General features: G+C 50.2%; 1 protein-coding gene across 3 annotated transcripts in view; it reads left to right on the plus strand.

The window, feature by feature from the left end:
• Window positions 1-6,531: 6,531 nt before the first annotated feature.
• PRDM11 (PR/SET domain 11) overlaps window positions 6,532-23,318 on the plus strand; it is a 50,989-nt gene continuing 34,202 nt past the window's right edge. The window contains exons 1-4 of one of the 3 annotated variants that reach the window (XM_040259074.1): window positions 6,532-6,604; window positions 7,214-7,338; window positions 7,686-7,789; window positions 8,369-8,631. In XM_040259074.1, the coding sequence (XP_040115008.1) occupies window positions 7,220-7,338; window positions 7,686-7,789; window positions 8,369-8,631 (486 nt within the window). In that variant the 5' untranslated portion in view covers window positions 6,532-6,604; window positions 7,214-7,219. Of the gene's footprint in view, window positions 6,605-6,856; window positions 7,339-7,685; window positions 7,790-8,368; window positions 8,632-23,318 lie in introns of those variants that run through there. The other 2 variants (XM_040259075.1, XM_040259073.1) reach the window with 2 other exon arrangements.

Here is a 23,318-nt window from a genome sequence, read left to right on the forward strand (position 1 = left end):
CAGCATCAGTCTTAGGACTAGCCCAGACTCCAAGAGTTGGAAGTGTTTTTGGACCCATCAGTCCTTAGCTATGTGGCTGGTCCAGGGGCCACCCCAGCAGGCATTCAACTGTTGGTTATACAGTTAAACCCAGACGCATGTACATTTGTTACAACTGCTGAACCTACACTGACATCATTACCATCCAGAGCCCATAGTTTACATTATGGTTCACTGGGGTTCTGCATTCTATGGGTTTGGACAAATGGATAATGACATGTATCCACCATTATAGTATCATCCAGGGTGGTTTCACTGCCTTAAAAATCCTCTGTGCTCTACTTATTCACCCCTCCCACCCTCTAACCCCTGGCAACCATGGATCTTTTTGCTGTCTCCATAGTTTTGCCTTTTCCAGAATGTCATAAGTTGGAATCATACAAGATGTAGCTTTTTCCAATTTGCTTCTTTCACTTCATAACTTTCATTTTTCTTTTCACAGTATATTGAGCATGTGTTTCCATGTCAATAAATATTCTTCTGAAGCGTTGTTAGTTGCTGTCTAATATATCCTTGTATGTTGTGTATTAACTTCTGTGTTTGAGGTTTAAGTTATTTCCTCTTTTTTTTTTTTTTTACTACTAAAAATAACATTGCAGAGGGCAGCCTTGTGGGTAAATCTTTGCACACAGCTTAATTATGTCCTTTAGATAAATTATTAGATTTGAGATTGCTCCTATAAAGGTTTTGCTCATTTCAAGGCACTGCCAAATTGCCCTGCAGAAATGTTACATCAGTTTCTATTCCAACTGCTGGAGTATGTGGGGTATTTCCCCACATACTTGCCTACTCTGACTGGTATTGATATTTTTAATCTTTCCCAGTTTGATAAAGGAGAGATGATATTTATTTGTTTTAATTTATATTTATTTGAGTATTAAAGTTTTGTAGTTTTCCATAAAGCATACTGGCCATTTGTCTTTTTTTTTTCTTTCTTTCACAACTTTTCCTTTTTTTTCTATTGGAATAATCATCTTTATAGCATAGGTTTATTAAAAGTGTTTTTCTATTAAGGGTATTGACTGTTTGTAAAGGCCCTCTTTTAATGTCAAAAAATGTCACCAACATCACCACCTAATGTGCTGTGGCTGTTTTTTTTGTTTGTTTGTTTAGTCGTTAAGTCATGTCCAACTCTTTGGGACTCCATGGGCTGTAGCCCACCAGTATCCTCCATCCATGGGATTCTCCAGGCAAGAATACTGGAGTGGGTTGCCATTTCCTTCTCCAAGGGATCTTCCTGACCCAGGGATCGAACCCGCGGCTCCAGCCGCATCTTCTGCATTGCAGGCAGATTCTTTACTGCTGAACCACTGGGGAAGCCCCATACCTGATGTGTGCTACGCTTTTAAAATAATAAATAAAATGGATAAGAAGAATATGTATAGAGTACTTATTTCTATGCCAGGCACTGTGCTATGTAAAACAGCCCTGTGAGATAGGATCTGATATCTGTCCCAATGGACAGATGGGGAAACAGAGGCAGGAGTGGGTAGTGAATTTTCTCAAGGTTACACAGCTTGTGAATGGCTGTGCTGGTATCAGCTCAGTAACAACACATGACTCACAGAGCTTCTGTGAGTCAATAACCCTTTACAATAAATTTACCTTTTGTTCATCACAAAAGTATCTACATATTAATACATTTGCAAATTCATCTTATGTATAAGCGCTAGGTATATAATTTATTTTTTCTATAGGCAGTGCTTGCTGGACATATACATCCAACAACTCCCTGTAATAACTTCGTGCTTTTTCCTGCTTATGCCCCATGGTCTACTGTTAAGAACCATGTCAGATCTTTTATTTTTCAGGAGGAAACTGAGACTCAGGGCCAGGCAGAACCTCACTCAGTTTTAGGGACCCCTAAAAAGTTTATGGCACAGTCAGGACTGAGACCCAGGGCTTGGGACCCAGCCCATGTCACCGTGTGACTCGGGTAGCCCCCTTACTGCACGTCCCTTTGTCATCAGAGGAGACAGTGCAGGACGCTGCAGGGATGCGAGGCCCTCCAGATGCTCATGGTGCCAGCCTCGAGGGTACCCCAGTGGGTACAGACTCCCAGTCCCTCTGGCCACACTTGCTGCTGGGCATTCCAGGTCCTTGGCATCCTGCCAAGGGTGAAAACAGAGCTGCAGGCTCCTGAGCTGCATTCTGCCCCCTCCTCTTGGGTCTGCATCTCATTGCTGGGTTTGCAACATGCCTAATCTCTGCGTGTGCAGACTCCGAGGAGCCAGCTGAGAGGGAGCATTGCCAGCAGCTTGGGAGTCCTCCACAAGGCCTGCCGACCACCCCTCCCCCAGGTCCCTCCCCAGGCAAGCAGAGCCAGAACAATCCGCAGAAACTGTTGCTGGAGCTTCACCTGCCTCCGGCCTTACAGTGCCTGCTGACATGGACCCAGTGAAGGACATACGCCTGTGCTTTCCCTGTCTTCCCAAGGAAGTCCATTCAGTCCTGTCATATCCCATCTTCTCCCTCCCTGCCTCCATGGCCTTTGTTACAGACACAGAGGATTGTAATACACATCAGTCACATAAGTGAGGCTTGATTCTGATTCTCCAGGCAGCTGGACCCCTCCAAGAATGAGGAAAACTTAATTGTGTAGTTAGTAAATAGGTATCAGTAGTGAGTATTATGTAACCCATTGTGTTTCCCTTTTTGCCTTTGCTGCCAGGAGGCTCAGAACTGAATGGAAAACTAGATCACCAACCATCTTACAACAGATTCTGGGTATAACTAGCATCACTCCTTCTCCACAAGGTCTCTGGTTGTTCAGTTGTCCTGTCAAGTATGGGTTTATGTTATAAATCATCACAATTTTTTTTTTTAAAGAATGGGATGAAGGTGGGATATAAATGAAAAATAAGACCTGAAAGGAAGTGGTCCATAGACATCTCACTCTGAGATTCAAATGAATGCTTTTCTCATAAGAGAATAGTCTCCCCAGGGCCATTTCAGACTTACAGAAGTGTCTGTGGGCCATTTCCCTTCATCTCTCTCTTGGTCTCTCTCTCTTTCCATCTTTTTTTCTCTGATTTCCTCTCATCTCCCTCTTCCCCTCCAGCCTTCATTCTCTTACTGTTGCCTACTTCTCCCTCCTCTCCTTTCCCCCTTTGTCTCTATAACCTCCCTCCCCTGTCTCCTCCCTCTTCCTGCTCACTCCCTTGCCTCTGACAGCCAGTTTACTGTTAACATCTCTTATAAACCCTCAGCACTTGGCTCTTTCCAGGGCCTTGACCCTGTCTTTGTCTCATTGATTTCTCTGGGCAATTTTGATTATTTCCATTTTGCTAAGGAAGACACTAAGGCCTAGAGCATTGAAGTCCTGTGCCTGTGGTTGCACAGCTTGTGCTTTACTGCTGCTGCTACTGCTGCTAAGTCGCTATAGTCGTGTCCGACTCTGTGCGACCCCGTAGACAGCAGCCCATCAGGCTCCCCCATCCCTGGGATTCTCCAAGCAAGAACACTGGAGTGGGTTGCCATTTCTTTCTCCATGAAAGTGAAAAGTGAAAGTGAAGTCGATCAGTCATGTCCAACTCCTAGAGACCCCATGGACTGCAGCCTACCCGGCTCCTCTTTACACTTATTAGCAAATCCAAGCTCCAGGCCTCAGGAATCTAATTCCCTCACACTCTCACTTTCCCTCACTGCCTCTAGATACCAGCCTCACCCACCGTGTCTAGTAGAGCTCATGAGAAAGTGCCCCAAGAAGAGGGTTCAAAACAATAACCCACCCACCCTGATAGGTTGAGATTCTCAATGGGGACAGAAGGACATATTAGTGGAGGTGGGGTGAGTTATGACATGGGTCATTTGTCCGTCAATTCCCTTGACAAATATTTATTGAGAATACCCTGTGTGCTAGGCAAGGCTGAGACCAGGTAAGGAAAGCAAGTGTAAAATTTAAGGAGGCACTCACTCTCAAGTACTAATCCTGCAAGTGCATGACCCTGAGAATGAGAGCTTCCTTAACGTCTATGCCCTAGTATCCTGCTTGTCTTTCACTTATTTCTGCCGGGATGTCAGGCACTGTTACAAGTGCTGACCATTCGGCGGCGGTGAGCAAAAAGGCCTGCACTTTGCCCCTGGCGAGCTTCTAATCTATTATGGGAAACAGATATTAATCAAACAATCATGTTAAAAAGAGACTGTTCTAAGGATGCAAGGGCCATGAGGAAAGGGACATAGGGCTAGAGAGGATATTATGGGGGGTGGCAGTGAGAGCTGAAGGATGGGTAGAAGTTTTCCAGGTGAAATGCAGATGGAATACAAAGCAAGTTCACAGGCTTCCTGGCAAGGTGGAGCGTGGGGGACAGGTGGAGGATGGTGTACAGGTGTAGCCGGGGGTGGGCAGAGGGGCTAGAACGGGAGAACTCAATGCAAAATGGTCCCTGCCAGTGAGTTGCTAACAGAGTGCTATAGTTTGCAAATGACTGATTTAAATCCAATCCAATGGAGAGAATTCAAAGCCACTCCTTCATGACATCACTCATACCCACCTGCCCAATGAGCTTTCTTCAGTTGATGTGCAGTTGATGTGCAGAGATGGTGACCAGATCCCTCCAATTTCATCTCTGTCCATTTAACACAGAGATGTTTGTGATAGAACCTAATACTTGCCACATTTTCCCGATGAAGAAATGGGAGCACAGAGAAGTTAGAAAACCCACTGTCTTAGCTCGGGCTGTCATAACAAAATGTCATAAACTGGGTATCTTAAACAGCAAACATTTATTTCTCACGGTTCAGGAGGCTGGGAAGTCCAAGATCTAGGTGCTGGCTCATTTGGTTCCTGGTGAAGGCTCTCTTCTTGGCTTGGAGGCAGTTACCTTCCCACTGCCCTTACCTGGTGCAGAGAGAGAGCAGGAGGGAGTGACAGGAAGAGCACTCTGGTGTCTCTTCCTCTTCTTAAAGGGCACCAACTCTATTAGATTGGGGCCCCATCCATATGATCTCATTTAAACTTTATCACCTCCTTACAGGCCCTGTCTCCAAATACAGGCACACTGAAGAACACTGAGTCCTTAACACCTGCCCAGGGTCCCACAGCCAGTCACAGGGGTTTGAACACAGGCAGTGAATGCTGGGGGCCCAGACTCCTAAACTCTAGACTAACTGGCTCAAGAATGTGTTGTGTGTGAATGTTGTCCATCCAGTTGAGAAGTGAGCCTCAGGGCAGGGGTATTCAGGGATCCCTTAAAATTCCAGTGGGTTCACCCTGCAGTTGGACCTATTGGGCTGAGTCCAGAACCCACCCGGGGTTGGTGATTCCAATGATCCTTCTGGAAGAATGGGCTGAGGTTGTGGCATAGAATTGAACCAGTCCAGACAAGACTTTTACCTCTGGAGGTCCTCCTGTTTCCAATTTACTCAGAGGAGGCCCCAGGCTCCAGTGAGGACGGCACCACGAATGGCTTGTGTGACCTTGGGGGAGTCACTTGACAAACTTCCAGCCCCAGGTTCCTGCCTCGGTGACCACCCCCCACCGCCACCCCCCAACCCCTGCCACCATCACTGGCGGCTGGGGGCCATTTGGTTGGCCAGCCAAGATCCTGGCGTGAAGCCCTTCGCAGATGCGGGTCGCCACTCGAGGCCGCGCAGGTGGGGAAGGGGCGGGCTTGTGGTGCGTGGCTGGCAACTTGAGTGTCGGCGGCGTCGCTCTGGCAGCGCTGTAGGCGGTGCCGAGAGGGCTGCGGAGCCTGGGGGTGGGGGGACCCGGGCGGGCCACGGGGCCCAGCCTCCCCGGCGCTCTCGTCCTCCCCAGACGCCCCGCCCGGCGCCCCCCGGCCCGCGTGGGGGCCGAGCCCCGCGGGAGGGGCTGGAATCCCTCCCAGGCGGGCGGCCCCCTCCCGGGCGCCCGCTCCCCGCGCGCCCCCCTCCCGGCCGCCAGCCAGCTACGTGCCCCCGGGGCCGGCAAGAAGCCACATGCCCCCGCAAGGAATGCCGGGCCCGGCGGGCGGGCGGGGGGCGGGCGCCGGGCAGGGCCGGGCCGGCCCGGGAGCGCCCCGCCGCGAAGGTTGGTGAGAGGCGGCGGAGGGCGAGCCTGCGCCCTTCCCGGTCCCCAGCGCCGCCCCTGCGCCCGGCCGGTGCGCCGCGCGGGCCGGATCGCGGCGTCTCACACTTTCCCCGCCGGACCCGCGGCCGGGACGACCCGCGAGCTCCGGGGGCGAGGGGGCCCCGGGGCCCGGGGATGGTGGGGGAGGCTGGGGCGGGGCGGTTCGGCCGGACCGGGCCGCCCGCGCCCCCCTCCCCACGGCACCCCCCCCAACACGTCCCCGCCGGCTCGGAGAAGGGGGCAGGCCGGCACGTCTCCCCACACCCCTCCCCGCTGCCGGCGGCTTTGGGGCCCCGGTGGGGAGCAGGGGGCTGATTAGCAGAGGAGCAGGGGTGTGGCCAGCGGGGCCCGGGGTAGTGAGTCACACACACTGCTCGCCCAGTCCCGGGGCCGAGCGCGCTTGCAGCCCGAGCTGAGCACTGTCCTGACCCGAAGAGTGTCCCGGGGCTTGGCATGAGGACCCTAGGGTGCCAAGGGAGGGGCTGAAGCCCAGCGCGGTGGTGGAGGAGGGCGGTAAGCTGCGGGCTAGGGAGACTCCCCTAGAGAGAGCTGGGTGGGGCTTGGAGTCAGGGCCGCCCACGCGGGGACCCCCCCCCCCCAACAACCAGGCCCCGCCTGTACCTGCTCTGAGCTGGCAAAGCGTGCCTGGCTGCATTCCCTGGCAGCCCTGGGTGAGGGGCTCTGCAGCCAGGCGCTCAGGAGCCATTTCATCTGTCTGCCCCCCTTTGGCCCCTGCTGGACTTGAGCGGATCCCGCCCCTGTTCCCCCACGCTGCAAAGTTTTGTGCGGAGGCTCCTATGGGTCCCTCATACCCTTTGCCCTCTGGGCTTGGGGTCCAGGCTGTGCTTCGCAGTTCTGCCTCCTGGCCTGAGCTCCTCCCGGCCCCTGACCCCATGGGGCTGGTGGCTCCAGTCGTCCCCAGGACCAGCCCGGGGTAGAAATGGCATTTCCTCTTGGCCCGGCTACAGCTGTTTTTGTTGTCTGTGTTCTCAAGCGCTTCCTCTGGGGATGGCAGGGAGGGTAACCAGACCCCATGGGACCCCCGCTTGCCCTCTCGCCACTCACCCCTCTTCCCGTCTCTTTGATCCTCTTCCTGCGCTGGTCCCGCCTTCGCGCCCCCAGGACAGAATGACTGAGAACATGAAGGAGTGCTTGGCCCAGACCAAGGCGGCGGTGGGGGAGATGGTGACCGTGGTGAAGACGGAGGTCTGCTCTCCGCTCCGGGACCAGGAGTATGGCCAACCCTGGTGAGGCCCCCGTGTGGGGACAGGCGAGGGAGAAGGGGGGCGTCGCCCGGCTGGGTTGATTGGAGACCCTGGGAATAGAGCTCTCTCTTGCCCTCCTCTGAGCAACTTCTAGGACCAGGGATGGGAACGGGCTCTAGAAAAACCCAAGCAATGACCCAAGGAGGCCTGAACCCAGGTCTCAGGACCCCTGTCTTTCTACTATCTGCTGCATCAGATGAGCAGGCTGCCTGGGGTTCCTCCACCTGCCCCATCCTCGTGGCCTTTGGGACAAGTTCTCGGCTTCTCTGCCCACCAGCCCCTCACTCTGATGGCTTTGTGCTTTCTCTACTGGCCCCTGTCCTGACCAGCTCTAGGAGATCAGACCCCTCGGTCATGGAAGTGGAGCCCAGGAAACTGAAGGGAAAACGTGACCTCATCATGCCCAAAAGCTTCCAGCAAGTGGACTTCTGGTGTAAGTGGAGCTCGGGGCTATTCCTGACCACGCCGACCATCACCCCCACCCCTACCCCATCTCTGCTTAGGGGATTTGCAGAGGCACCTCTGACGATAGGCACTCACCTATTGTGTACACCAGACACAGGTCCAGGCCTCAGTGAATCCTCACCCTTAGCCGCTGAGCTGTCTATTATTTGGTCCCATTCTCCAGGGGAGGACACTGGTAGGTTTGCTGAGGGTTAAGGACCTCCTGGCTCAGCTCCCCCAGCTCACAGATGCACACCCATCTGACTCCAGTCATGACCTTTCTTCTGTTCTTTCAAATTTGAAACAAAGGGGGCGAGTGGCTTCCTTGGCATTGGCAGGTGTGTCCCTTGAGTCGCCAGGGAGGGGAGTGGGGTATGGCTACTGAAGACGCAGGGCCCTGTGGCTGCGGGGTGGAGCCAGGGCCGGGGCTCGTGAGTCTCACACTGTGTGCTTGCCTCTGGTCTACGCTGTGCTCGGGGTGGGTTTCTCACCAGCCCCTCAGCCACCTCCATGGGGCTCTCTCCCCCTGCAACAACTGAAGCTCTCTTTCCTCTTTCCGTCCCTGCAGTCTGTGAGTCCTGCCAGGAGTACTTTGTGGATGAGTGCCCGAACCATGGTCCCCCAGTGTTTGTGTCTGACACGCCGGTGCCCGTGGGCATCCCAGACCGGGCCGCCCTCACCATCCCCCAGGGCATGGAAGTGGTCAAGGAAGCCAGTGGGGAGAATGACGTGCGTTGCCTAAATGAGGTCATCCCCAAGGGCCGCATCTTCGGCCCCTATGAGGGGCAGATCTCCACCCAGGACAAATCAGCTGGCTTCTTCTCGTGGCTGGTGAGTGTCTCCTGGGCCGTGCCTTGGTAAAGGGTGCCGGGAACGTGGAAGGAAACCAGCAGAGGGAGCCATATGCTGGCCCAGCCTGGTCCCAGAGCTTTTCTGCCATCACTGCTGGACAAGTGAATGATGGATCTTACTGTCCCTTTGCCCCTGTGACCCTTGGTGGCTAAAGGCCATTCGGAGGAGCCGCCTCTGTCAGTAGTGTGCAGAATCATCAGTGGAGCGATTTCTCCCTGAATCCTCCTGTGTGTGTCTGGAGGACCATTGTATGACATTTACAAAGGGTTTACCCAAGCCCTCCTCTAGAGTGGATGACCTGGGGCTGGGGGCTGTGGGGATGCAGAGCATGACATTCAGCTAAAAAAAGCAGTGAAATCCAGAGCTAGAGGTAAAGCCTCCAACAAGACAGGCATAGTCTCTGCCCTCAGTGAGTGGACCGTCTCGTGGGGAGAGTGGGCAGTGAACAGATACATTCACATATGACAGCTGGCGGCTTAAGAGAGGATACAAGACGCTCTAGGGAGACGGCAGCGTTCACAGTGCTCTGGAATTTGGGGCCTGGAGCCCGAGTTCATTATGTCAGCCAAGTTTGCTAGTTACTATCTAATGTGACCTTGGACCGATCATTGAACCTCTCTGTGACAGGATAATCATAGCTGATGGTGAAGATGAAATGTGTCGATGCTGCAAAGTTCTTAGAATCATGCTCGCCTCTAGCAAGCGTGCAGTGAATATCAGCTATTGCTGTTATTGTTCTTGGCCTACTTGAGGGGTTTGGGCAAGATTTCCTCTGGTCTGAGACTTAAAGAATGAGTAGCAGTTAGTCAAAGGGGGTTGAAAAATTGCTCCCTGTAGACAGAAGAGCTGAGAGAGAGGGACCCCAGGAAGTCTGGTAGGACAGCAGCAGTGAGCCTGAGAGGCAGAGAGGCGAGAATCGGCTGGGGAGGGAGATGGGGCCAGATCACGCTGTGTTCCATAGGCCTTGAAAGTGCACCCTTCATCCTGCGGGCCATCGGAACATTTCAGACAGAAGTGTGACCTGGAAGGTTGCAGAATAGAGAAGTGGAATTCTGGGTAAAAGGCTGGAGTGGAGATTCACATAAGGAAAGATAGCAGCTTAAATTCAGGTGCTAGAGGTGGGGACATTTGAGAAAGATTTAAAGGGGAAAATTCCTAAGATTTGTTGATGGACAAGGTGTGAAGATGAAGAAGAGGGATTTTCAGATTTGAAAAGGAAGGATGATCAAAGATGAATTTCAGGCATCAAACTTGGACAGAGAGGAGGGGGACGTGGGACAAGTAGGAAGATCATTCCTTGACCATTTATGAGGGTCTCCTTTGATCCAAGTACTAGGCTGACTCTGGGGACACAGTGGTGGACCAGATCAGACATCAGTGCCGCCCTCATAGAGTTTACTGTGGGAAGATGGAATGAATTAAAGAATAAGATAAGTAAATGTAAAATGACGACTCTGAAAGGTAATGAAGAGACAGGGAGGCTAGGAGAACAGTGATCAACAAAGGGATTTGATGTGGCCAGAGGTCAGGAAAGGCTTCCTAATAGCTGAGCTGTGATTGAAGGAAAAGAATTCCTACCGAGTGACGATCGTGAGGACTGTCAGGATGGATGGGGCAGCATGAGCGACAGTCCTGTGGCAGGAGAGAGTATGGCGCCTGTGCCCACCTGGGAGGCCACTGTGCACCCACCTTGGAGTGCCACAAACCCAGGGATCTGGAAGAGACAGACATGGCCATACAGATCCCAGCAGGCCAGATTGGAACTTTTGTTCTCTATTTTAAGAACAACGAGAACTTTCATTTATGTTTTAAAAAGGTGAGTTTGACTGCAGGCTGGAGAACTGATGGGGTAGGGGCATTGGTCAAGAATGGACATCCAGGAGACTTCCCTGGTGGTCGAGCAGTTAAGATTCTGCCTTCCAATGCAGGGAGGCCTGAGTTCAATCCCTGGTCAGGGAGTTAAGATCCCACATATTGAGCATTGTAGCCAATAAATAAATAAATTAAAGAATGAGTGTCTGCACCCCAGTCAGAGGGATGTGGTCATTCTCTAAGTCAGTGAAGGTGGAGGCTTGGGCTTGGGTGGGGCAGAGACATAAAGACAAGTGAACTGCTTTGTGAATATTTCAAAGGTAAGGGAGATCTGACTTGGAAAGAGACTGGCCTAAGTAAGGGAGAGGGAAGTAAGAACAACTCCTGCAGTGTTCTTCTGCCTCCAGGTCAGGAATGGTGTCTTTCTGTGAGAAATGGGGAACGCCAGAAAGAGACTGGGTTGAGGGGAAGATCCTGATTTTGGTTTTGGGGCTTGTTGAGTGATGTCAAGATATCCAAGTGGTGATATCAACTAGGAAGTTAGATTATGGGTTGGGATCTTGGAAAAGAGGTCTGGAAATAACACTTCATGAGTCACCTGTGCCTAAGCGGTCAGTGGGGCCAGAGGGCTGGAGGGCAGCGCCCAGGGAGAATGGGCTGAGTGGGAGGTGGAGAAGCATATGGACTAAGCTTTGAGGAACTTCAACAGTGAATGGTCCACAAGGGGAGCTTGATCCTGCACGGGAAACACAGCAAGAGCTGCCTGAGAGGTGGGATGGCCGGAATGTCCAGCAATGTCCAACTGGGCTGAGAAGCCAAGAGAGGGAAGGACTCAAAAGTACCCACTGGACTTAGTGCCGGAGAAGTCACTGGTGATTTTAGCAAGAGCTGATACTATAAGACAACGGTTGCCAACCTGGGGCAATTTATACCTCCTGCCCCCTTTCTGGGATATTTGTAAATGTCTGGAGACATTTTTTTGGCCATCACAACTTGGGATCTAGAAGGAAAAGGCCAGTGAAAGTGAAAGTCACTCAGTTGTGTCTGACTCTTTGCAACCCCATGAACTGTAGCCCACCAGGCTCCTCTGTTCATGGGATTCTCCAGACAAGAATACTGAAGTGGATTGCCATTTCCTTCTCCAAGGGATCTTCCCAACCTAGGGATCAAACCTAGGTCTCCTGCATTGCAGGTAGATTCTTTACTGTCTGAGCTACCAGGGAAGCCAGGGATGCTGCTAAACCTTTGATAATACACAGGGCAGCCTCCTACAACAAAGAGTGGTGTGGCCTCACTTGTCAATAGATGGGAGTTGAGAAATCCTGAAGAAGAGTAATGAAATAAGAACCTCATTAGAATGGAGGTAACTGGTTTCGTCACCTTTCAGAAGTTTGATGGGAAGTAAGAAGTGGAGGAGAGACATAGGAAGGGTGATGGCTAAGGGAAGACTGGGGTTAAAGAGGTTTTTGTATTTTTTAAAGTGGGGTGCCCTTTATTCAGACACATGCATCTGAGTTGGCTTCTAAGTCTCAGACACAGGTTAACTTTACGTAGGTTTCCTTGATCATATTTTAATGAATTTATTTTTGACTGTGCTGTTCACTGTGTGAGTGAATGAACCACGTTCGTCACTGCATGTGGGCTTTCCCTAGGTGTGGCATGCGAGGGCTGTTCTCCAGCTGCAACGCACGGGCTTCTCACGGCGGTGGCTTGTGAACACACCCTCTAGGTGCATGGTTTCAGTGGTTGTGGTGCACGGGCTTAGTTGCTAGTGGCAGGTGGGATCTTCCTGGGCCAGGAATCAAACCCACGTTCCCTGCATTGGTAGATGGATTCTTATCCATTGAATCACCATGGAAGTCCCTAAGGGAGTTAGTTAATGAGACTTTAACTTCCTTAAAAAACCCAGTAGAGATAGGCATGATGGGTAAGCTTTTATGTTGCCTGAGAAGGTTCACGTGGAGACGTTTGATGTGGAAAGGCGGTAGGTCAATGTTTTTTCTGTCCCTGGAGGACGGTCTTAGAGATTTGGAGCTGATGAAGGGAGTTAGCTGTAGTTGATCAAATGATGATTCTCCAAAGATGGCCAGGTCCTTCCCCTGGAACCCGTGGGTAAAAGGGACTGCACGTGTGATCAAGTTAAGGATTTTGAGATGGAAAGATTATCTTGGGTTACATGGGTGGTACCAGTGCAGTTACAACCATCTTTATAAGAGGAGGGCAGGAGAGGCAGAGTCAGAAAGAAAACACTGGAAGATGCTCTCCTGCTGGTTGTGAAGATAGGGAAGGAGCCAGGAACCAAGGCATGCAGGCGCCTCCAGAAACTAGGAAAGGCCAGGAAACAGATTCTTGCCTCATGCCTTTTGAAAAACACTCAGCCCTGCCAACACCTGATTTTAGGATTCCTTACTTCCAGAAAAGCAAAACAACACATTTGTGTTGTTTTAAGCCATTGTGTTTGTGGCCATTTGTTATAGCAGTAGTGGGACTCTAATCCAGTGAACTTACGTGTTTGGGAGGGGATAGCTGCTAAAGTGTGTGGAGAGGTGCAGAGAAGTATCTTGGGACAGAGGAGAAGGTGAGTTCAGGCTGGAGTGGGAGGAGAGCTGGAGGTGCCTGCGAGATGTCCAGGTGGAGCTGTCCTGAGGCACATCGATGTGTGTGGGTCTGCAGCCAAAGCGGGGAAGCCAAGCGTATAAACTTATGCAGCTGAAGCCCTGGGAAGGGGTGGGCAGAGGGATCAGTGCTGCAGAGGGCGAGAAGCTTGAGGCTTGAGAGCCCGTTGGCTCAGGGGGCATACAGGTCCTGGTATTCTTGGCAGGGATGGTTGCACAGGTGGAAGCCACCTTGCTGTGGATTGAGGTGTGAGCAGGAGGTGAGGAGGGGAGGCCAGCAAGGGTGATCGGCTCGTTTTCAAAGTCCGGCTGCTTATTGATCAATTATCATATGCCAGGTGTTTACCACATTCTTCCTCAAAATAGTCCTGCAGGTAGAGGTGGCTGCCCTTCTTGATGGAGGGTACTGGAACTGAAGAGGTTCAGTAAGCAACCCCCAACTCCTGCAGGTAGTACCTGGCCGACCTTGGGTTCCTTCAAAGATAGGATGTGTGATGCCTGGGGCTTTAAGGAGTTCCTTTGTGGGAAGACATGTGTGGTTATGTGATTAAATTCAATTATTCAATTTAGCCTCATAGACAGAACAACTCCCGTGTACTAGGTACTGCACAGGAAGTTCTAGAGGTAACAGAAATGTACGAAGTTTGCTCTCTGTTCTTATAGAGTCTGTGGTCCAGCCATGGGTAGCAGGGGCCAAGGTAGATGAGAGGGCAGGAGGCCTATTCAGAACCCAGAGTGTTGCTGGTAGTTGTGGTGCTGCAGTAGACAGTAGGGGCGGGGAGAAGAGGAGTTGGTTTTGGCTGGGCAGATTGGGGATGGGTTTTGAAGGATGGGTAGGAGTTCAGTAGAGGAGGCCGATGCCTTCTCAGCTTGTGGGACAATCTCAGGGGAGAAAATCTCATACCCAGGTAAGGGCTAGGGGAGATCCCTTTCTTTCCCACCAGAGTCTACTCCTGGGACGGCCCAGCCAGACAAGCTTGGGATCTCTAAAGCAGGCATCTTCCCCAGGTTCATGGCCTGGCATGGGTCTGGGGTCTGGAGAAAAGGGAGAATAGGAAGATCTGGAGTTTGCAGCCTGGTCCTAGACCAGCTCTACCTGTCAAGGGTGGGCGTGGCCTGCAGTTAGGGGTGTGGCCAGAGGCAGCTATGTTGCTTCCTTGGAGGTTCCTTCCAAGGGCCTCTGAGCTGTGCCACGAGCATGGGTGTAGGGATGGTGTGGCTGGAGGTCACCATACCACATGGAAACTTTGACTTTTGTGATCCAGCGACATGAGAGGTGTTGAAGGCCTGGAGAGAACAGAAATACAAAACGGCTTGAGCAGTGCCTGTGTGGGTGTGCGTGTTCTCAACTGGGGCCTCAGCTGGGGCAAAGCAGGAATGAGGAACAGCTTGCTCAAATGATGGGTTGGCTGAATGGTGCGAGAAAAGGACAAATGGCCTGAACCACGGCCCCAATTTTGGACCAGGATCTAGAAGCCCCACTTCCTGAATAAGCTGCATTCATGTGTCAGATCCTGTCCCAAAGCCATACTTGATGTCTGTTTTGACCTTCTGCCTGCCTTCCAAAGCCCTGGCTTCCATCCAGCAGAACACATTTCCTTCCATAACACAGTATGTAGAGTCTCAGTGGAAGCAATGGTGGTGCTCTAAGGATAAACATAGCCGCTTATGTTTATTGAGCGCCTACTGTGTATCTGGCTCTGTGCTCAACACTTCACAGCATGATCCTATTTTATCCTAGCAATGCCCCTGTGAAGCAGGTATTAGTCTGTCCATTACTCTGCTGAGAAACCTGAGGCCTGGAGAGGAGGAGTCATTCTGCACATAGCTGAACAGCTACTGAGTAACTGAGCTGAGATTCGAACCAGAGCAGTGTGACTCTAGAACCCACTCTCTCATTCGGCCTCCTGGTCCTCTCCTCCTCCCGTACCCGTCTGGCCCATTCCTGCCTCCTGGCCTCGGTTGACTTTCTTCTACTCATCCTTCCGGCCCAGTACAGGGTTCCTCTCCATCTCCCCTCAGCGTGGAGGCAAGCTGGTCCCATTGCCCACAGTGTGATGCAGGGGTGGGGCCCAGATTGAGATGAACCAAATGGCCATCTCCACTTTCTATCTCTCCTTCAAGGCCTGACCTCCTCGGAAGGAGCTTTATTTATTATTTTTGGCTGCGCTGGGTCTCCGTTGCTGCTTCAGGCTTTCTCTAGTTGCCGGGAGCAGGGGTTACTCCTTGTTGCAGCATGTGGGCTTACTTTGGTGACTTTGCTTGTCGGGTAGCACGGACTCTAGGTGCCCAGGCTTCAGTAGTTGGGGCCTGCGGGCTCGGCGTTTCAGTGTGTGGGCTCCTAGGGCGTGTGGGCTTCAGCAGCTGTAGTACATAGGCTCAGTAGTGCTGGCACATGGGCCCAGGTGCTCTGCAGTATGTGCCATCCTCCCGGACTAGGGATCAAACCTGTGTCCTCTGCACTGGTGGGTGGGCTCCCATCCGCGGCACCACCAGGAAGTCCCTCAGAAGGAGTTTTGCATTCACTTCTGGATGTTTAGAAAAGAAATGCCTCTTCCTCTACTTTCTCATCTCCCTGGAAGTATACAGACTCCATAAATCATTGCCAGGCTTGCCAGGCTGCCCTCAGACACTACAGGCCGGAGACGATGCTGCAGGCATGAGGTGCCTGGGGAGTACCAGGCAGCCGTGTGGTTTGGGAAAGAGGCAGAAGAAAGAGGAGTCCAGCACAGGGTTTAAATTAAATGTTTCACTGAGGCCCAGTCTGGTTCCAGAAGGGATGTAGGGCAGCCTAGCAGGATATATAAAATATAACACGATAGCATATTAAAACTGGGAGAGAGAGAAGAAAGAAAAACAAGGGTGGAGATCCTAAATGGAGCCAGGAATGAGGCTAAAAATGCATACCATAATGACCTGTGTGTGCACTGTTAGCTATAGAGGTTCCAAATTTGGCGGCCACTGGGAAGAGGGAAGCTGACTCGGCTACCAGTGCTTTCTGGCTGTAGCGTAAGAAGTCGCAGGTAGCTCCCGAGGAGGTCTGCTTCTCTGGGTGGATCCTGGGTGGGAGACTTCCCAGGGCCCCTTTAAAGAGGACACCATGCGGTGGGATCGCTCCGCTGCTGTCAGCTAGCCTCTCCGCCTGCCAGACTCTACTGTTCTGGGGAGAGGCAGACGTGAAATGGGATTTCGGGGTTTTCCATTTCAGCTTCCATCATAAAGTGGAGATTTATTTTAAAACTTAAGATTGGGTGTGCAAAGGCTTGTGACACGCCCTCCAGAACAGAGTCTGAAAACCCCCGGGTTGATGGGAGAGATGAAGTGTGAGCAGATGGTTGCAACAGCGCAAGACGTCAGGGGAGGCAGGCAGGTCTGACCGGGCTTGGGGGTGGGCAGGGCTCAGAGAAGGGAAGAGAAGAGTAACGGGCTGGTCCAGGAAGGGAAGAAGGCACATTTGAAGCAGGTCAGGCTTCTGTGTGTGTTTGAGAATCTGAGCAACTGCGTTTCATGCTTATTCACTCATCTCTATTAACTCTTTATTCTGAAATTTCAAACTCTGCAGAAGCATAAGAACTGTGTGACCAGGAGCCACACACCTGCATCTGGCTTCGCCTGTTGCTCACATTTCATAACAATTGCTTCAGTCTCACTCTGTATGTCTGGCTTCCCTGGCGGCTCAGATGGTAAAGAGTCTGCCTGCAGTGCAAGAGACCCAGGTTCGATCCCTGGGTCGGGAAGCTCCCCTGGGGAGGGGAATGGCAACCCACTCCAGTATTCTTGCGGGACAGAGGAGCCTGGTGGGCTATAGTCTATGGGACTGCAAAGAGTTGAACACAGCTGAGTGACTAGGCCACACAGCACACAATAGCTACCTACAGGCACGTGTGCGTGCACACACACACACACACACATACGCTGAGTGACTAAGCCACACAGCACAGCATAGCTACCTACAGGCACGTGCGCGTGCACACACACACACGCACAGGCACATGCTCGCCCACACACACACATGCGCGCACACACACACTCTTTTTTTTTTCCTGAGCTATTTGAGACATAGTTCCCGGTATCAGGCTTCGTGGCCATGCAGTGTCTGTCACCCTTATCCAGCTCTGCGGTTGTACTGTGAAAGCATTCATAGACAGTACGTGAATGAGCAAGTGTCCAATAAAGTGTCCAAGCAAGTGTCCAAGCTGGCTCCAATAAAGCTTTATTTATAAACACTGATGTGAATTTCGTATAATTTCAAATGAAATTTGAATTTATATCAGTTCTGAAAATCATACAAATGAAATTATATGGAAGAAGTTTCAGTTATGAAAAACAAGCAGAACCGTGCTTAACTCACAGGCTGTGAGAACAGATGAAGGGCTGGGTTTGACCTACTAGCAGTAGTTCGTTGGTCCCTGTGTCCTGTGTAATCAGAGTATAGTTGTTATACTCAGGATACAGTACTGTCTCAACTGTAGTCCTTATTCAGATTTTCCCAGTTGCCCTGAGTGATGGCCTTGATAGTCCTCCCGCCATTCAGGACCCACTCAAGCATCACACATCGCATTTGGTTGTCACGTCTCATTAGTCTGCTTTATTCTAGAACAGTTTCCCAGGATTGCATTTCTCGTCCACAATATTGCCACTTTGGAAGAGTTCAGGACAGTTCTTTGCAGACCTTTCCACAGTTTAGATTTGCCCGTTGTTTCCTCCTGATAGACTCAGGTTATAGATGTTTGGCACTGGTTATATTGTGTCTCTCTCACTGCAGATAGCAAGAGCCTGTGATGTCCATTTGTCTTCTCTTTAACTCAGTGCTTTCAGCAACCGTTGATGATTCTTGCCTATATCACTTATTTTTCATGGCTTGAAAGGATTTTTAATCATTCCTTCTACACTTATGACTGAATATTCTTCTGTTTAAAAGAAGTGCTCAACTTTCTCCCCTACCCCATCCCTTAAGTTTAGTTTTACTACCAGTATGGACTCACGGATTTTTTTTTTTTTCTTCATTGTGCTATAGTCCATTCCTCTCGTTATACATTTTGAGCTTTAAATTGCCCTAGAGTTGGCCAGGAAGAACCCATTCAGATTGGCTTCTTGTCCTTCTTTTAGGGTTTCCTTACTTTCTCGTGCAAAGTTTTTTTTTTTTCCCCAACACAGGGCATGCAGGATCCCAGTTCCCTGACCAGGAATTGAACTTTGCCCCCTGCAGCGGAAGCACAGCATTGTAACCATTGGACTGCCAGCAGAGTCCCAAAGAAGATGTTCTAGTCATCTCTCTTAGGAGCTCTAATGTGTTTTAGTGAGAAATAATATCTAGAAATCAAATCTCTGGCACTAGATGTCCACGTTGCTCCTGGGGTGTCGTGGCTTCTAAGCCTGAACTAGGTTTTGAGGGATGAGCTGAAGTGAGTGGCCAATGGGGTCAGGAACCGAGGGAACTCAGAATCACAGCAGTGGGCATAGCATGTACAGAGGTCTAAGGGCACATGTGTACTGTTGAGGTGGGGAATGGTAGGAGGGCACAGGGCACCCTGTAATAGCGTGATAGAGGCACAAGGTGTGCTGAGAGGGAAAAGCGGAAGGTGACGCTAGAAAAAAGTAAAACACTATTGAATGACAATGTCAGCTTTTCTAGGAATGAAAATATGGACCTCAACCCTAAGGTTCCTCTTAATGTCAGAAGCATTAAATGGCATGACTTGTATAACTTTTGTAAATGCTGGTAGTTTTGTTATTAAATCATGAACCAAACCAAAGGTATCCCCACTCCCCACAAAAAATATAATGATCTAGTTAACTAGTTTTGGCTGGAACTGAGTCTATAATTCTTAAAATCTACTATATGGAACAAAAATAAAACATGAAAAACTGTTCTGAGTTTTCAAGATAAACCAACTGCTAACTTGACCTTCAACTTTCCTTGCCTCCTCAGCATTTCTACTCCAATTGTTTTTCACCTGTGTCATATTGAGGCCACTTTTTAAAAGAAATATATGTGTAATGCATATTACTATATATATTCCTGTAGTTACCAAACGCTACGTTACATACTCAGCACTAATTTATGTTGACCACCTTCATCGATTTTTAACAATCCCGCCACCCTCTGCCTCTGGCAACCATCGATCTATTTACTACATCTACGAGTTCGGGGTTTGTTTGTTTGTTGTTTTAGATTCCACATGAAAGTGAGGTCATATAATACTTGTCTTGATCTCACTTGTTTGTCTTAGCACAGTGCCCTCAAGGCTTATCCATGCTATTGCAAATGTCAGGATTTCCTCTTTTTTATGGCTGAGAACGATTCCCTTGTATATCTATCCACATATTCTTTATCCATTCATCGGTTGGTGGGCATTTGGTTTGTTTTCATTTCTTGGCTGTTATGAATAACGCTGCAGTGAACTTGGGGGTACACATACCTTTTCGTGTAACGTTTCCTATGGTTAAATACCCAGAAGTGAAATTCGTGGATCATATGGCAGTTCTATTTTTAAATTTTGAAGGAGCTTCCATACTGGTTTCCATAGCGGCTGCACCAATTCACATTCCTGAAACAGTGCTCAAGGGTTCCCTTTGGTCCACATCCTCGACAACGCTTGGTATTTCTTGTCTTTTTGATGCAAACCATTCTGACAGGTGTGCAGTGATATCTCATTGTGGTTTTAATTTGCATTTCCATGATGACTGGTGATGCTGAACATTTTTTCAAGGACGTGTTGGTCAGGTGTCTGACTTATCGTTTCAGTTCAGTTCAGTTGCTCTGTCATGTCTGACTTTTGCGTTTATCATTTATGGAGTCCCAATTATTTATGATTACATTAATTTTACTCTAAAGTTACTTTAAAAGGTTTAAACATAGAAACTAAAGAAACACAACATTTCTTACAGCTTTTAAAACAACTATTAAACCAAGACAAACTTACAAATATAAAATGAACAGAACTACACAAACCAGCGTAATTCAAATGAACAAAGTCAGTGTCCCGTGTTGGATCATGCGTTACTGAAACTAAATCGCTGTTTGTAGGGTGAATACAATAGTGACGACTTCGACACAGATTCTTCTGAATTTGGCATGCCTCTCTGCTTTTGTGTGCCATGTGACACTTTTATTTTCTTTATCTGTTTGTCTCTATTTAAAACACTGGGAGATCTTTGGTGAATACAACTGCCACAGTGTTTCTTACCCCTTGCCAGAATGCATTATTTACATATGAAAGTTTGTTCTTTTTTCATTAGCTCATGACAAGTAGTAATAACTGTATAGTCAGTCAGCTGTTACAGTGTAACAAGCTACCTCCAAATGCAGTGCAATAGAATGAGGGTCTGTGAATGTTTGTGTAAATGGCCAAGTAGTAAGTCTTTTAGGCTTTGTGGCCCATGCAGTGTCTGTCACACTGCTCAACTCTGCGATCCATCACAGTGTCAGAGCAGCCAGAGGTATGTGTATTCTAAGACTTTGTTTATGGAGGCTGAAATTTGAATTCCATGTAATTTTCACATGATAAAATAGTCTTCTTTTGAGTTATTTTCAACCATCTAGAAATGTACAAACCATTCTCAGATGGTGGGCTGTACAGAACAGGTGGCGGGCTGGATTTAGCCTGCAGGCGCCGGCGTATAGAACAGCAATCGTTTATCCTCGCTTCAGTATTTACTGGTTGATTGCAGCTCCTCACTTATTCTGGTGTGTCCGCTGGTTGCCCGTGGTTGGACTGGTTTAGCTGTGCTCCGCTGTGCTGCTCAGCCTCCAGGCGCAGGGTGAACTCGGCTCCTCGCCGCGGGCCAGGTCTGCTCCAAGTGTGTCTGTTCTGGGCCCAGACCCCAGGGGCTCCCTGGGGAAGCTCTTCTGTGGAGGCAGGGGCACTGGAGGCAGGGCCTCACAAGCCCATGTCAAGCCCGTGTTTGCATCATGCTTGTTACCATCCCACTGGCCAAACAAGTCAGATGACCGAACCCAAAGTCAAGGAGTGAAGAATTAGAGGCCCCCTGTAAGACAGAGTGTAGTGCAGAGTCTCATGGCCAGGGTGACAGGGAAGGGCGAGAGCTGGACCAATTCAGTCTCCCACAGGTGCCAACTTGGAGAAGGAAATGGCAACCCACTCCAGTGTTCTTGCCTGGAGAATCCTGTGGACGGAGGAGCCGGATAGGCTGCTGTCCATGGGGTCACACAGAGTCAGACCCGACTGAAGCGACTTAGCAGCAGCAGCAGCAGCAGCCGCAGGTGCCAACTCAGTCACAAGCCCAGAGCTGCTGCTGTTCAATTGCTCAGGCATGCCTCCCTCCTTGCGACCCCGTGGACCGACTACAGCCCGCCGGGCTCCTCTGTCCATGGGATTCTCCAGGCAAGAACACTGGAGTGGGTTGCCATTTCCTTCGCCGGGGATCTTCCTGACCCAGGGATTGAACCTGCATCTCCTGCATTGATTGACAGGCAGATTCTTTACCACTGACCCCTTGGGAAGCTTTCAGATCTGTAGCGTGAGGTACACAGTTCGTTTCCAGCTAATTTCTCTCCGTGACATGCCCATTCTTTTTTTAAAAAAATATTGATTGATTGATTGATTTGTCTTTGGTTGCACTGGGTCTTTGTTGCTGCGTGCGGGCTTTCTCTAGCTGAGGGGAGCAGGGACTGCTCTCCGGTTGAGGTGTGTGGGCTTCCCATTGTGGATTCTCTTGTTGCGGAGCGCGGTCTCTAGGCTGCACGGGTTTCAGTAATTGCAGCTCGAGGGCTCTAGAGCGCAGGCTCAGTAATTTTGGTGCAGAGGCTTAACTGCTACAAGGCACGTGGAATCCACCACGACCAGGGATCGAACTCATGTCCCCTGCGTTGACAGGCAGGCTGCCATCCATTGTACCAGCAGGGGAGTCCAACATGCCCATTCTTATTTGCATTTTTGCTGCCCCCGAGATGGGCAGATTCTCCTGGCTCTCTCCCTAACCCTTGCCCTGAGACCTTCGTGTTAGGCATAATGAGGAGGCCAGTCTCCTCACACTGGTCCTCACGTCCTGGCCCAAGGACTCATTTCACCGGTTTCTCCAACAGCCAGATTTATTACCGCAGGGAGTGAGGCCAAGTGTGTGCAGGGTAGGGGGTGGTCGTTTCTGCGGCTGGATCCAGGGCCGGTTCCCTTTCCAGGCAGAGCAGAGGGACTTGGAAAGGGAAGAGGGGTCTGCAATGGTGACAGGGCTCTGGAATCTCCTCCCGCTTGAGGGAAGTGTATCTTTGGGCTAGTCACCGTTCTCTCTGAGCTCTATTTCTCTGGTCCATCAAATGGAGACCCCCAGTCTAAGGGAACATCCCCCATGAATCATGAGTGTTCGTGCTTGTTGCATGCCTGGTGCATAGCAGGTGATGAGCACATTGCAGCCTGATTATCTCCAGTTAGCTTCATGTGGATCTCGGGACTGACTGGGGGTGGTGAGTGAGATTACAGATGTGGAGTTTGTGGTTGTGTGTAAGCATACCTCATTTCCCAGGTCCCCAGGGCCTTTGTGAAATTTGATAATTAGAATAATAAAAGGCAACATGTAAAGTTTCCTCAGAATTGACAGGGATTGGTGCCAGGGACCTCCATGGATACCCAAATCCATGAATGCTCAAGTCCTTTATATAAAACGGTGCAGTGTTTGCAAAAGACCTACACTTCCCTTCCTGCACACTTTAAACAGTGTATTTATTTATTCGGCTGTGCCAGGTCTTTTGTGGCATGTGGGAATCTCTTTAGTTGCAGCCTGTGGGATCTAGTTCCCTGACCAGGGATCGAACCAGGTACATAGATAGAGCCGACTGTACTAATTCCATTGTTGGTTAAATGGTGGTGGGGAGGTATGGGGATGGGTTAGATGGTGGTTCTTGAGCCTCCTTAGTCACCGAGGAGGTTATTCTCATATAACAATATTCATAAAATGCTGTACACGTTTTAGGGAATTCATCGACACCAAGTTAGGAACCCTTGGCTTGAATAATCTCAGAGGCCTCTTTAAAAGTTCTTCATTCTGTGTTTCTGGGTGTAACAGAGGCCAGAGTTCAAGTTCATGTCTAGGTTAGCCTCTTTGCATGCTGCTAAGTCGCTTCAGTCCTGTCCAACCCTTTGAGACCTTATGTGCTGTAGTCTGCCAGGCTCCTCTGTCCATGGGATTCTCCAGGCAAGAACACCTGAGTAGGTTGCCATGCCGTCTTCCAGGGGATCTTTCCGACCCAGGGACTGAACCCGCATCTCCGATGGCTCCCGC

This window comes from Oryx dammah, unplaced genomic scaffold (genome assembly GCF_014754425.2).
Source record: "Oryx dammah isolate SB20612 unplaced genomic scaffold, SCBI_Odam_1.1 HiC_scaffold_17, whole genome shotgun sequence".
NCBI classification, from domain to species: domain Eukaryota; kingdom Metazoa; phylum Chordata; class Mammalia; order Artiodactyla; family Bovidae; genus Oryx; species Oryx dammah.